The sequence below is a fragment of the Pholcus phalangioides genome, unplaced genomic scaffold (assembly GCF_987345545.1).
Source record: "Pholcus phalangioides strain wild (caught in Gottingen) unplaced genomic scaffold, Ppha-v1.0 ptg000015l_1, whole genome shotgun sequence".
NCBI classification, from domain to species: Eukaryota; Metazoa; Arthropoda; class Arachnida; order Araneae; family Pholcidae; genus Pholcus; species Pholcus phalangioides.
In genome coordinates, this window is record NW_028301608.1 from 4,702,699 (window position 1) to 4,718,015 (window position 15,317).

General features: G+C 36.4%; 1 protein-coding gene across 1 annotated transcript in view; it reads right to left on the bottom strand.

Moving 5' to 3' along the window:
* The window catches only part of LOC149075295 (glucose dehydrogenase [FAD, quinone]-like), a 102,689-nt gene that overhangs the window by 20,141 nt on the left and 67,231 nt on the right, over positions 1 to 15,317 (bottom strand). The window contains exons 5-8 of the mRNA XM_089242642.1: positions 12,133 to 12,254; positions 8,913 to 9,083; positions 6,540 to 6,693; positions 6,271 to 6,434 (exon numbers count right to left, since the gene is read on the bottom strand). Coding sequence (XP_089098768.1) covers positions 6,271 to 6,434; positions 6,540 to 6,693; positions 8,913 to 9,083; positions 12,133 to 12,254 — 611 coding nt within the window. The remainder of the gene's footprint in view (positions 1 to 6,270; positions 6,435 to 6,539; positions 6,694 to 8,912; positions 9,084 to 12,132; positions 12,255 to 15,317) is intronic.

Sequence of the window (15,317 nt, forward strand, 5' to 3'; positions counted from 1 at the left end):
ACGTTTTACGCGGCCAATATGAACTGTATTCGATGAATGCGACCAGACTAGCAGCTGGGAGATTATTGGGAGCGCCCAGCCTAAAATGGGTTCCGAACTATTATAATCGAATCCAGTGAGCAGTGAATCTTCATATACCTTAGAAATCTGCGATTATCGTGGGTTGTAGTGGATGAAGCCAACAGGTGTGTTCAAAGTTCACCTCGGAGAAAAGACAAACTGTAACGTGTAGTTTCCAATAACAGTGGTGCACTGGGAAAAGCAGCATCTCAATTTTCAATTGGGTTTTCAGCTGGAGCCATGCCGGCTGACAGTTGTTCTCTAATTGGAGTGTTGTCCAATTGGTACATTTCATCATGAAAGAAATTAACGAACTATTTCGCGTGTGACTGTGTGACGCTAAGAGACACTGAACGTCGAAATAGTGACATTCTAGTGCTTCGTTCAGGACGATTTTCAGATTGAGAATCATAAGAAGATAAATACTCTTGCGATTAGATAATTCAGCAAGAATTTCCGAATAACATATCAGGTGTTCTTCAAGTGCCTGTATACGATATACTGTATAAGCTACATCTTTCTGATAGCAAACAGTGAATAATATACTAAGAAGTAGCATAGGTTGAAATATGTGTGTTTATATGTCTTACTGTGTTATATACTATGTTTCATTTATTTCTCTCTTATAGGTTTGGTGCATTTATTTGTTTTATTGGTGCATTTATTGCATAGTGTATTTCAATTGAAGTATCATGATATTTCTTTATATTTTGGTGGGAATGTACAACATGCGTTATTAACGTATGCAATAGAAAGAAGTTGAGTTGACATGAAGAAAATATTAGATTGTTTGAATGTTCATTTCCAGCAACATGAATGGTAGTTCGCTAATATGCTGACACATTGTAAGGGAAGGAGAGTATCATCATCATCATCGCTCACCATGGAAAGGGGAAAAAAAAATGGATTTTTTTTTTTAGAAAAAGGGGAGGAATGTTAACTAGCTTGTGCTAGTTAAAATAGAAATATAGAATAGAGGGAATATTTAAAATTATTATTTTCAGATATATTTAAATTGATAGTTTGGAGTATTTTAAATTTGATTTTTGGATTTAACTATTTAGAACTGTAGGTCAGGCACCGATAGCAGGCGACAGTAACCGATCTACTATAAGTACAGCAAACAAATAATTGAACAATAGGAACGTAAATAAGAATGGTTGTTTATGGATGGTAGACATGTTTCTTGAGGGTTCAAAGTAAGCGGCGTCATGCCGATGGAAGAAGCTTTGTCCAAGCGGTGGGAACATAGTCCCAATTAAATGAAATACAATCACAGGCCGATGTAAGTAGATGGGGCAATCGCCATTCATTAGGGAATCTTTTAGTTACCGTCACAAAGCATCTGGTCGGTTGTACTTCAGGGGTGCCCTAGGCAAAAGGGATCGTCCGAGGAGTGTTTTCTTGGAGAGAAAGCGGGGAATCGTAGAAAATAAAGGGGACCAACGCGAATGAATAGACAAATTTTCAAGATTGAGAATAGATGACGGCCATTTAAGTAGAAGTAGAATTCCTTTATTTAGGGGGTGCAATTAAAGTATAACAGAGGATCTAAAATGCCGAGTGTTAGTCATGGGAAGCTTCGATGTAGGTTAAAGGTTAGGCCATGGCCGTTGGGGTTCTCGGGGTCCTGAAGGGAGAGTCGCTTGGACAAAGAAATTAGGGATGGATCGGCAGTGGCCAATCTTATGAATAAACCTTCAAGAAACGAATAGAAACTTAGAGATGATGGGTAAAATATCAAATCAAATTAAATGGGTGGAGTTTTCCAAGGGACGGGGGACGTCCGAAATGAAATCTTAAAGGGATGAGAAAATCTGGATACGGGGGAATTGAGAATTGGAGAGTTAGAAATGCAGTAACGAAACTAGACTGAAAAAGAGATGACTTGTGAAGATGAGAGTTGTAATCAGAGGAATCGTTTCTTGGCTGCGATGAGTGTCTAAGGGGCTAAAGCGAAAGACTGGAGAAGGGTCTCACCTGGTGAGTGATGCATGGATTATATTCTCTCTCCCATATGTGACATATAGTGTAGGTACTAGTAATTAATTGTTTTGGGGGCGAACTGAGGTGTAATGGAAAATCACGGGTCATATAATGTTCAGGGCCAAGAGCTTAATTGTTTTGGGGGCCAACCGAAGATTTTGTTAAGTATTTTTGAATGAAGTTGTATTAATATTTTTAATAATGATGGTAATATGACAATACAATTTGCATTAATTCAATTACTATAGTGTAAATAAACTAATTAACTTCCAGCATCTCGTGTATGACTACTTTGCGTAAACTTTGCCTGGGTTATATACTTTTTAAACAATACACAACGCAATTTGAAATCAGGGAACGGTATTCGCTTACGTACTTACGAGAACGGCCTCAAACCCGAACGGGCTAACAGGGGGGGGGGGGACATTCTTTTTAAGAAGTCTCAGTTGTGCGACTTTCGCTTTTATTCGACGTTTTGACCGGTCCTCTCGAACGTCGTGTACGAACGAGGCTCTCCTGCAGTTGGTTTACATCTCTTCAAAGAATTTATGAACTGGAGCTTTGGGTACGTGAACCTGGATCAGCTCAAGAAGTTTCTATCTGTGCATGCGAAGAGAGATAATCTCGTGTCTAATTGGTGATGCTTGCACAATAGCGTGATTATAGCGTCAACGTAACGCAAAATCGCCGTAAATGCCAACTTCCTTTTGAACAGAAAATCCGAGTGTGTTCATACGAAACCGGAAATATTGTATTTCGGGCCAAAAAAAAATTGTGGCCCTCCCTTCCTTTTCCTGTCTAAACAATGCCGGGTCGAGTCGACAGGCTTTCTCTTTGTGTATCACCCCATTTGCTGCTGCTTTACTATCATCTCTACTTCTGTTTGTTTTTCCAACATGGCTGCGGCTGAACTCGTTTGATGTTGATCTTGCTGATGCGGCTCTTGTTGGCACATTTAAGTTATATACGAGGCTGAGAGGGAAAAAAAATGACACAGAAGTGTCAGTGTTGACTGGAAACTGAAAACATTCAAAGAATGTCAGTCTCGGCAAATATAGTAAAACCTCGTTAAGTCTTCACTCCGGTTAAGTCGTCGTTTTTCTTCGGTCCCGTCCAGCTTTCATAGACAACAATGTTATGAAACCCTTGTTTACTCGTCGCAAATTTCGATCGACTCGTCACTATGAAGATATTTGAGAGAGAGGAGAATAGATGATTTTTTTCTATGACTCCCTTTTTATATAAAAATAGATGATTGATAACAGTATTACAACAACATACTTGAAAGTCACCATAAAAACCTTATGTACCAAAACGTAATAAATCAAGTAACGAAAGTTACGCTGAAAAAGCAGGGCCGCCTTCGCCGAGCACTGTAGGCCACCGGGCAAATTGGTTTTTCTGAGGCCTCTTAGTTGACAAGAAATGATTTTGCCTCCAATTTACATGCTCAATCACGAAAATCTTAACGAGATTATCACGAGGCCCTCCTCAGGGTGGGCCCCATGACGACACTGTGAGGAAGTTCATTTCCCTACCAAAGTTTTCGATACGTTAGGGACTGTTTGAGCTGCACTTGACTTTTGCATGGGCACCCACTAATTTGGGGCTTCAAATTTAAACAAAATATATTTTTTGAAAAACCCGCTTTTTTTCCCGAGTGTAGGTCTTCTAATGTCTGCTTTCCCTGCCCAGGGCCCCTTCAAGTCAAAAATGGGCCCCTGTGTTCAAGATTACCTTATAGTTGAATCATGAACTACTGATGAAGAATTAAAACATAAAATCTCTCACACACACAAAGTTCACGTGAGTGTAAAATCAATGTGAAATAGTTCTGTTGTGTGTGTGTATGTGTGTGTGTGAAGGAGAGCTATTCTAACAGTTGCACTGATTAGTCTAAATTAAAATTTATTAGCACAAATCAAAGTGTACCAAAATATATTTTACCACAGTAAGTTAAGTACTAAGAAATCAAAAATGATTTCAAAATTTATTTTTTTTTTCTTTTTAGTCTATAAATTTTGTTAATATATATATTTTAGTTTTAATTCATATTTTAATGAATGTTACATTACTTTAAATTCATACGTTTTTCACAATATTGCACGTTGGAACTGATGGCGCTTCGCTTAAACCGTCGTAATTTTTCGATAACGTGAATGACGACTTATCGAGGTTTTTCCGTATATACGGAGTGATTCTGAAAAGATGGGAAAAACTTTAAGAGGTGATAGCACACACCAATACAAACAATTGCCATCAAAGAATGCGTGGTCGGTCTAACATAGGGGTCTTCAAACTTTTTCGAGCTGTGAGCACTGTCTGTAGTCATTATCAAAAGAAGAGCCCTCCCCCATCGTTCCCCAACGCAATCTAACCCATAGAATCCTATGTTATACATTCCATGGAACATTCCATCGCCTCCCAAAGGGTGTTAACGCCCACGTTAAGAATCGCTGGTCTAACGTGAAACGCAAACGCGTTGGCGCGTTTCGAAACGGCCGCTCCGCAAACGTTAAAACGACATTCCTGATGAAATTTATCGACATAAAAGAACACCACGCTTGCAAATTTAACCTGAGGAACAAGAAGAAACCGTATGCAAATCTGTGAATAAAAGGCGTGTATTCAGTATTACTAAAGCGCGCCATTTTCCCGCACAATACAACTGTTAGTACGGTTTCAGCTGGAATAACTTCACAGGACTGGCGTCCGCGCATTTTATTCACTGTGACGCAGATTTGCATACGGTTTCTTCTTCTTCCCCAGGTTACATTTGCATATATGCATGGTGTTATTTTTGCCCCGATAAATTTCAACAGGAACGCCGTTTTAACGTTTGCGGAGCGGCCGCTTCGAAACGCGCCAGCGCGTTTGCGGTTCATGTTAAACCATGCATTCTTCGATGACAATTGTTTGTATTGGCGTGCACTATCACCTCTCAAAGTTTTTCCCATCTTTTCCGGATCACCCTGTATACAGGGTGCATAGATAACAGCTCGCACCGCAATTTACTGGCGAACCATTCATCCTAGAAACATACTTCCAATTACAAAAAGAATTTATATTGCAAGGGCTTACTCTTAGTTATTAAAATAAAGAAATTAACTTTTTATACGGACTGTATAAAAGTTACTTGCTTAAAAATCCAGTTGCCCTGTCTCTACTGAGGCCAATAAAAGAATTCCAGGTTTCTGAGTGCAGTGTTAACTGAAATATTTAAATTAAAATGTCGGAGAAACGTTTGGAGGTTAAAACGGCATAAATAAGGGAAAGATGCGTTGTCCGTTAGTTTTTGCTGTTCTTGTCCAACTTTCCTTCATTTTTTGAAACCAAATATCTCAGCAAAAATTGCATGCACTTAGAAAAGTGGATTTTTGTTTTTGGGCCTCAGAAGAGACAAAGCAACAACTTTCTGTGTTTTTGAAGACAGGGTGTCCGTATAAAAAGTTAATTTTTGTACTTTTAAAGGAGCGTGTGTAGATAAGAGAGATAATCTCCTAAAGTAACAAAGTGTGTTTAGGGGTGTTTTGCCCTTGTCAGAGACTTTCCTGACACTCCCCTCAAGGCCGTCTTAAGAGCATCATTAGCCTCCGGACCAAGTGATTTTTCTGGAAAATTCTCGAAAATTTCAACCAATTTTTCGTTTTCCGGAGTCCTTTTCTCTTGAGGCCCTCGGGCTGTACCCGAGTGAGCTCGTGCGTTAAGACGGCACTGACAGGGGCACAACAGAAACGGCGGCATGACCACAGAAAAGATTGCTACCGCACGGAATCCCATATCGAGGAGCGCACCAACCTCCCGGTGAGTATAAACAAGGCTGCCTTTCGTAATCAGCAATGAAGGTCCCGGTTTAATTGGCCTACGTGTGCAGAAAATGACCGTGGTGCGACAAAATGATTTTGTATTTGCATAACTAAACAACCCCTTGCAATATGAATGACGTATACATCTGAGGTGTACACATTTGGACACTTTTTAAAATATACGTCTCACGGCTCACCGGTAGAGTGTGGCCTATATAGGGGTTTTGTTTACTACCCTGTATAGAGACAGGACCGAAACTGGGGGGGGGGGACTGCTTTAAAGTTTAGGGGCGGCAGGTTTAGGTAGGAACAAAGAACACCGGGGTATAAGATTATCGAATTTTAAAGATTTTGGGGGAGGTGCGGCAAAAATCCCACTTACGGCCTCCTGTACAGCAATGTAATTTCTTGTACCTACCTCACGTTTCAATCCCATGACTCGCTGGAACGTCTGTCCTCCATCGGAAGCCGGAGTACCAGAAACAAAATGAATTTCAATGTCAGGATAGTCTTCGGACACGTTTGCGTATTTGGTGTTTACGAACCCCAGTCCTTCGACTCCACCAAGGACTGTTAGAGGACCTGGTATAATCAATCGAGAAGAAAACTGTAAGATTGAAGTCATGTACAGCACGCTAAATTGCTGTTGATATTTTGGTTTCTGCAAAAGGCAATGATAGGACGTACCTCTTCCGATGGAAAGGTAGCGAATGATTTCTTTGAACGTGAAAATTCGAGTTTGTACTATAGAGACTGGCTCACTCGCTAGGAAATGAAGTCCACCAGGATAGATATGGTCTTGTAGGTTGTAACCCACTGGCAAATCCGACACCACCGGTATCTGGAAAGTATTTCGAAAATGTTAAAATAAATAAGCATCGAGTTCGTAATTCATCAAACACACAGTTGCGATTGGATTAAGAGACTAATGTTGTGATCCCGTATTATATGGACGATGAAATATGGTATGAAAATATGCATATGCACTCAAAAATTCCAAAATATGCATTAAAATCTAAAATATGAATTAAAAACCCATAATATAAGCATAAAAACAAAACATATACTTAAAAACGCCAAAATATGCATTAAAAAATTCAAAATATGCATACAAATACTGAAAAGGGTGAAAATTACGAAATATGTACCAAAAATGAGAAAGTGTGCATTAAAAAAATCACTACGCAAAAAATATATTTTCAAAAGGCATATTTTTTATTTGTTAATGCGTATTCATTTACAAAAAATGTCCCCGCATGCGTGTATAATGCATATGCAAATAACTTCTACATATCTTTTATTTAGACATTTTTTATTTCTAGTTCGTTGTAGCTACTCAGTAACAAAATACCAGTGTAAAAGGCTGGGCACTTTCTTCACTGAAATAGTATTTTCTACACTATTTTTAAAATAAATTGAACACTTCTGGCATACCTCTAGAGCAGTTGCTCTCAAACTTTGGAAGCCCGCGGCCCGGTTAAGTTCCTTTTTTTGAGTGAAAGGCCCGGTCGTAAACACGACAAATGGGAAACTAATGGGGAAAAATTAAACGATGTATCACTCACAGACCGGTTTGACTGATGAAAGGACCAAGTACCGGGCCGCGGCTCGGCGTTTGAGAAACACTGCTAGAGATAACGCAACAATAAAACGGTTAATATTTGGAAAATACAGTACAACAAAATCTCTATTAATTCACTAAATTCCACCTTCGAAAAGAAAACGAAGTTATGAAAATATTATGACCAAGGCCCGGATGTTGTTAACAAAAATCCTGAAAAATTACCATAAAAATACCCCAAAAACTCGAAAAAATGCCCTAAAAATTTAAAAAATGCCTTAAAACTAAAAGAAATATTCCCTCAAAAATGACATAAAATACTATTGAAATAACAAAACAAAGTTCTTCAGATACTGAACCAGTTATTATATTGATTGGAGGTCAAAAAAAAAATTCTCATAGTATCTTTATTGAAAATCACATTCATTTTTAACATTGGATTTCCTCAAAGAATGAAATTTTCAAAAAAACAAAAACAATTCATAATTCATGAGTGGGTCACGTTATCTACAAGACCAAATAGAAATTTCTGAAGAGGCAAAATAGACTTCTCTCAACATCAACAGATGTTATTGGGGGTATTTTGGGGAACGGGAATCTGATCTACTCACATTTCAATTTCAATTTCAAAACTTTTAGATGTTCCCATAAAGAGATCCGTTTTTTTCCCTTTATTTTTTTCAATTTTCATGATAGAGTAAGTTGGCTTATACCACTTTTCACTCGCTGACTTAATCGATAGCATCAATAAGCTCCATATTTTTCTGTAGGACTGAATGGTACAAACCAGAATGCTGAAGATTCATCTTACGTAAGCCATCAGTTCTTCAATATTTCCAAGGCGAAAGAAAGCTTATGAAATCTTACTGCACGAAGCAATAGAATCAAAATTCTCTCATTTTCATTCATTGTTTGTTTAAGTATGGCCAGCTGTTGGAATTTTTACTAAATACTAAATTTACATGGAATCGATTCTAAACTTTGTTTGTCATCTATAAAACCTGAAAAATGACTTAAAACTGAAAAAGTATTGAAAAATGCAAAAAAAAAAAAAAAAAAAAAACGCAAATGTTATCAACATCCAGGGCCCTGATTATGACTAATATTTATTTTAAAAATGATAAAAGAAAGTGATTGAGCTTGAATGAACCTTCAAAAATATGCACTTATTCTGAAAATTCTTGAAATTTATGCATTTTTTTATATGCATTTTATTTATTTATTTATTTCAAATAATTACAAGAAAATAAAATATCATTCATATAACAAGTGCAAAAAAACCAAGGAGACATTAGTCCCATACTAGTTGTTACAATCAAAATGTTTGTGTGTTAAGATTACTACAATAAATTAGGATTCATGACAAATAGATAGTAAAATTATAATTAATGAAACAAAATTAAAAATATGTATTATAAAGATAAATGCTGAAAAATTCCAAAATATGCATAATTCTGGGCTGTAGTGATATATCATCATGTTAATCGCATGTTACTTACCCCCAACTGTTCCAAGTGGTGCCTCGGCCCGATCCCAGACAGCATAAGAAGCTGAGGTGAGTTGATGGATCCTGATGAAAGGATGATTTCTTTCCTCGCTTTGACTATGTACGTCATCTTGAGTCGATCGAATTCAATCGCTCGGGCTCTTTTGCGCTTGTCGAAATGGATCTGTCAAATAATCAATGAAGAAATGTTCACAAAATGGAACTTAATGGCATTGCATGATAGTACAGCAGTTAATAGCTAGTCTGCTTTGCATTTCTGTGTGTTCTGCACATTGTATGTATGTTTACAGACATTTCTAACGAAGAGGGCGTGATATAGCCCAGGTCGATAAGATACTTGCCAAACGATGTTTTGAGGTGTCGCGAGTACGATATCTGGTCCGTCCTTGTTAGAAACTATCCTGACACAGGGGTAGGGTACAACAGAAACGATGACGTGACCACAGAAAAAAGATTGCTACCGCAGGGAGTCCCACACCGAGACGTTCGGAATCACACCAACCTCTCGGTCAGTGTAAAAACAAATTTCTATCAAGGAAAGGGTCCCACAGGGTCGTCCTCAAAATATTATGAAAAAATTCAAGTACATTCATCTCACCCAGGAACAAATAAAAACAAAAATTAAAAAAAAGCATAAATCTACTAAAAATGACAACAGTTGGCTACTCATCACCTCTCGTGCCCACTTTTTTTATATCTATGAAAAACTTCTTTTTACTTTTACTCTCTCACGCGCTCACACATTCTAGTCTCAGTACCAGCGTGACGTCACAATTGATTTCAATAAATTTTTAAAGTGATCGTAATAAATTGGCCGTATCCCTTTCAGACCCTGTACCCATCATCAAAGGAAGAGCACCCTGCCGGCAAGTTTGACATGGGGCCGTTCAAGTATTACGTCAGCAAATTTTAGCTATTTTTTACCTTACCCTCCCCTTGTCAGCAAGTCAGCAAAACTCTGGCCCCTGTCAGCAAAATTTCGTCATCAGCTCTGCCCCCCCCCTGAATCTTAACGCATATTGGTGGGATCAGAGACGTACATGGGGGGGGGTGGGCATAGGGCCACTCGTGCTCCCCCCTCCCGACGATCAAAAATTTGTTTTTTAATGCAAAAATATTTTTTTGAATTGAAATTTTGGAGGAAAGTACCTTTATGTGTTATTGTAATCAATTCTGTTAATTTCAATGCTATTTGAATGCTATGAACTCAAAATTTATCTCTTATAAATTCATTGCGACTCACCCTCTAAGCCTTATAGGTGAATCACATAAAGGCCCTTGGCCCGTGGACCAAATATGGCCCTGGGGGTTATCTGATGCGACCTGCAATCCCCAAACCTAATTTTGTAAAAATGAACTAAGCGGCACATTTTTACAGATCGTTTAAGTGACCCGTGGTAAAATTCCAGAGCATTTAAGCGGCCCGTAGCTCATTTTCAGATCACTTAAATGACCCGAGACACAGTTCCAGAACATTTAAGCGATTACACATTTAGAGATCCCTTGAGACAAAAATGTGACGTAGTTTTAGAGCACTTAACTGGCCCTCAGTGCGGTTCTACATCACTCAAGTTACCGCGGCACATTCTCAGATTATTTAAGTGATCTGTGGCATATAATTAAGTACCACTTGAGTGATTCGTGGCGAAGTTCCAGAGCACTTGGATCCGCGAAATATTTAGAGATCATTAAAGTGGTTCTGTAGGGCACTTATCAATAGGGAGGGGGTGTACTTCAAGTGCTCACAAACTATCGAAAGGTTTTTCTCGTTTTTGGCGCACCGAGTAAGATGCCATTAAGGATATTTTATATTTTCATAAAGGGGGTGGTTGATGACGTAAGCATTATCCAAACACTCCCTCCCCCTTGTCATCAAAAGTCAGCAAATCGGAGACCCCGCCCCATCGATGATGACGTAATACTTGAATAGCCCCATACGAATGCATGAAATCAGGGTGATTTCAGTTCTTGAATGCAATTTGTACAAGGTTGAACTTGAACTTTACGTTTTTACGGTATTTTTTGATCGTCAAGAAATTAAATAAGCAAAATAAGCAAGGGAATAAGTAATTAAAAACATTACATCGTTCATATACAGTATATCGAAACGTAATACATGTACTCTCCTTCAAATTCTTTAACAAATGAGCGATAGTGTCGCCATCTGCTATCTGACTCTCGAAATAGACATTGTTCGCTTTTGCAAGAAAAGTCTAGTTCTCAAATGATATTTTGATTACATTGATAAGAGTATTTATATGAAGACAAATAAAATGATAATGTAATGAATAAATGTAATAACGAATGAAATATTTATATAATAGTAATAAATTAATATTTATATTTTATATGTCAGTTTATTTAGAATTCTCCAATTTAATCGATGTTAATCAATATATCTCTCCGCCATACGACAGGCAATGATGGAGAAGTTGAGAGAATAATGCTCGGTACTTCGAGCAACGATAATACAGTGAAATTTCATTACAGCGATACTTGATATAACGATAAATCGCTCTACAAGAATATTTTTCAGATATTGTTTGTGGAATTGCCTTTAGTTTAAAACTCCTCTCTATATAACAATATCCTTTAAATAATACGATAAATCCTTCTACATTTATTTTACCCCTCACGATATTTTTTTAAGGAGATTTTTGAAAAACCGCTACAAAATGTTTATTTTTCTTATATTTTGCTCAAAAAATGAAATTCGTTTTGAATCTAATTTTAAAGTTCGTCACTTGTTTTCGCTCTTGTGGAGATGTCTGATAACATCGGTAAATTTGCTCCGCTCAAGATCACCTAAAACGATAAGGAAGTTATTGCTATTTCTACTTTCTATGTAAGACACGGAACTTGTTTTAGTACAATGCAGTTAACAACTTTTATAGGGGCGATGCATCCACCTGAATTTCATTAATAAACTAATCGATTACAATCTTTCACGGCGAATAAATGCGTAAAATGATGCTAACGATGTCGATTTAGAAAGTGATAAGAAAAGTAGCATAAGAGTTTGATGGCACGTGATGATAATGTTGCCTCTCGTTATAACGATAATCCCTCCACAACGACACTTTTCCCCCATGGTCCGCAGAATATCGTTATACCGAGGTTTCACTGTATTATAAAATTTTATTTCAAAAGCAAGCAAAATATCGAAAGGTGAGTTTTTTGAGCATCAAAAAGACAAAATTGCTGACGCTCACCCTGGTGGCATAGGCGTACGTGACGATGTCCAAATTTTTTCGCTTCTTCACTGGCTGTAGGAAAGCCTTGGACGTACTACACCTGGCACCTCTTCTAACAGTACCCTGAGGAATTAAAACACCTGAAAGACATGTAACGTTACGGATTTAGATAAGTTATGGGTCATGAAAATACAAAACATCTCCGCGATCCTTTAATTTCATTCAAAGAACTTTCCAGTTCCCAGTTTTTTCAGTGTTCATTCTGATGTAAAATTTCTATTTTATTTTGGATGGAAAGAGCATCCAAATCTCTAGCTTCATCGTGGTCGTGGATAAAGACACCTCATTACTAAAGGTACGTAAATTTTTCAAATAAAATATCCAAATTGGAAATTTCACATTTATTTGTAAAAATTGAAGAAATGCAGATTTTTAAGTCAAATTTGCCCTCACTCACAAAAAAAATTTTTTTTTTGACAAAAAATTTTGCATTCACTGCCAAAAATATTTTCAAACCAAAAAATGCAACATTCATTCACAAAAATATTTCTCCAATGAAAAATTTAGCATTCATTAATTCACGAAAACAATTTTCAAATTAAAAATTTTGCATTCATCCGTAAAAGCGTTTTTCGAATGAAAAAAATTTTGTATCCTTTTCGCAAAAGAAGAAAAAAACAACGTCACTGTTATTTTTATAGTTCAGTTACGAGACCAAGTGTACTTCGTTGAAAGTTCTACAATTACAGGGGTCAGCAAAAGTATTAGCTGCATTCTCTTCCGAAAGTGTAAATCATCAAAATTTCGTGGAAATGTTGGCATCAAAAATGAAAAATTTTTGCATTTAATCATCAAAACCCTCATCTCATTTAACCCTAAACCTTTCAAAAAGTAAAGTCATTCATTTCAACTTAATTCACTCCGAAATTGATTTAAATCTAAAATTTCGTGCCCCAATTTGTCTGATGAACCTCGACTGCTCCGGACAAAAACATTCAGCAGATACAAAATGTCAACTATCTCTGCCTTTATATTAATAGCAATCTAAAATGGAAACTTCATTCACTGGAAATAACTAGAAAACTACGTTTTATCGTATATATAAATTCTATTATCTCAAACAAAAGGTAACAGCAGAATTTCGGAGAGAAATATACTATGTATGCATGGGTTTTATTCAATTGTCAATTATGGTATCATCATCTCTGGAGAGGTGATTACAAGACCAATCTACAGTCTATTTTGTTCTTATCGAAACAGATGTTTCAAAGCTATTTGCAGTGTGCTCGCTCTCAAATCTCAACTTGAAGAAATTTAAATCTACTCCCCATCTACTGCCATCTACCGAATCATACTCTACATCATTATCATCAACAACCATTTTCAATCCCCTGCTGGATAAGAAGGTCTCCTAAATTTTTCCATTTTGCTCTGTCTGATGCTTTATCCATCCAGTTGACTCCTGCCACTTTCCTGATCTCGTCAATCTATCTTACGTGGGGATGCCTTCTCGGACGTTTAACACCACGGAGTACCACTCTAGAATACTTGTGGTCCATCTGTTGTCCTGTCTTCTTGCAATGTGTCCGGCCCATTCCCATTTCAAACGTTTAATTCTTTCCATGATATCATATACCTTTGTGTGGTTCCTTATCCAAGCGAATCGTTTTCTGTCTCTCCTTGTGATGCCTAACATACATCTTTCCATGCTCCTTTATGTTGTCTGTCTCGTAAATAAATCAATACGCACGCAAAAAGAGTCCATATCACTGAGAAGACCAAACGAAATTTACCGCACACCCTCACATTTAAAAAAATATTTCGCAAACATTTTTTTTAAGATATTTTTTATTAAAGATTTTTAAACACAGTACAAAACATTTAGGGGCTAAGCAAGCTTGTGAGCCCACAAAACAATATCCGATACATATCTATCTGTCGGCATAAATAATAACGAGAGTAAAAACAGAAAGAAAAAAAACCGCACATATATATATAACACCAAGAAATAAATGGCAACAGGAATAGAATTGATAAACAAAAAAATTTATGCAAGATAAAAGAAGATTACATTACAATATCAAACATAATTTAAATCTTCTTGAGTTAACAACAACCAAGATTTTAAATTGATAAAAAAAGATGTACATGAAGATTGTTCTTTTATTAACTGAGGAAGTAAATTAAATATTTTGGGAGCTAAATAAAGGAAAAATTTTTGGAAACGAGTTTTATTTGGCCTTGTATGACGTCTAAATTGCATTCCAGATTTATGTAATTTCAGATTGAGACGGCCACTTCTTTTATAAAACATTTTTAAACTTTTATAAACGTACAAGTGTTGCAGAGGGAGTAGCTTTAATTGATTGAAAAGTGGAAATGTATGCGCGAGTCTATTTTTACTCAGAATGATACGGATGAAGGACTTCTGTGTGACAAAAAGTGAAGAAAGATTGCTGATGTCCCCAACCACAACACGTAATGCCGTAACTCAATCTAGATTCTACTAACGCAAAATAAAGAAGTTTTAAAATGGATTGGGAACATTTATTCCTGATAAAATAAAATTTCCTAATGTTCCGGTTTAAATTCTACACTCAAATAATTAATATGCGTTTTCCAGGATAGTTTTGAATCTAAAAAAATCCCTAAATACTTAAAGGTGTGTCTACTCTATTTTACTACCTTGTTTACCCTTATTTTTACTACCTTGCTCCTAAATTATTTATGCTTTACCCCGTTGATAATACAGAATGTATCTAGGTTTGTATCGTTTGAAAAATCACTTTTTGAATTTCTAATAACAATAGACGATATTGATGTATATTTTCAATTATAGAAGCGAATTATAATATTATCAATATTCCTGTAGTTGCTTCATGCCAATTTTTATTGTATTAAATGCTACTGTGTTATGTGGACATGTATTTTTATATAATTGTCACAAAAATGTATCCAAAATTATTTTATTATTTAACTTTATTTATTTTTTATTATAATTTTTGTGTAATTTATTTTATTTATTTATTTGTTTCTTTCGCCTTTACTTTTAATTAGTTGCTCTGTATAGGCTCAGGTCTCTAGACGACAAACATTGACTGTTTTATGTGTTATTAACTTTGGAAATAAATTGAATTTGAAAAATTGAAGAAAAAGGCAAATTTTCGCATTTATTCATAAATAATGGCAAATTTCATATTTTT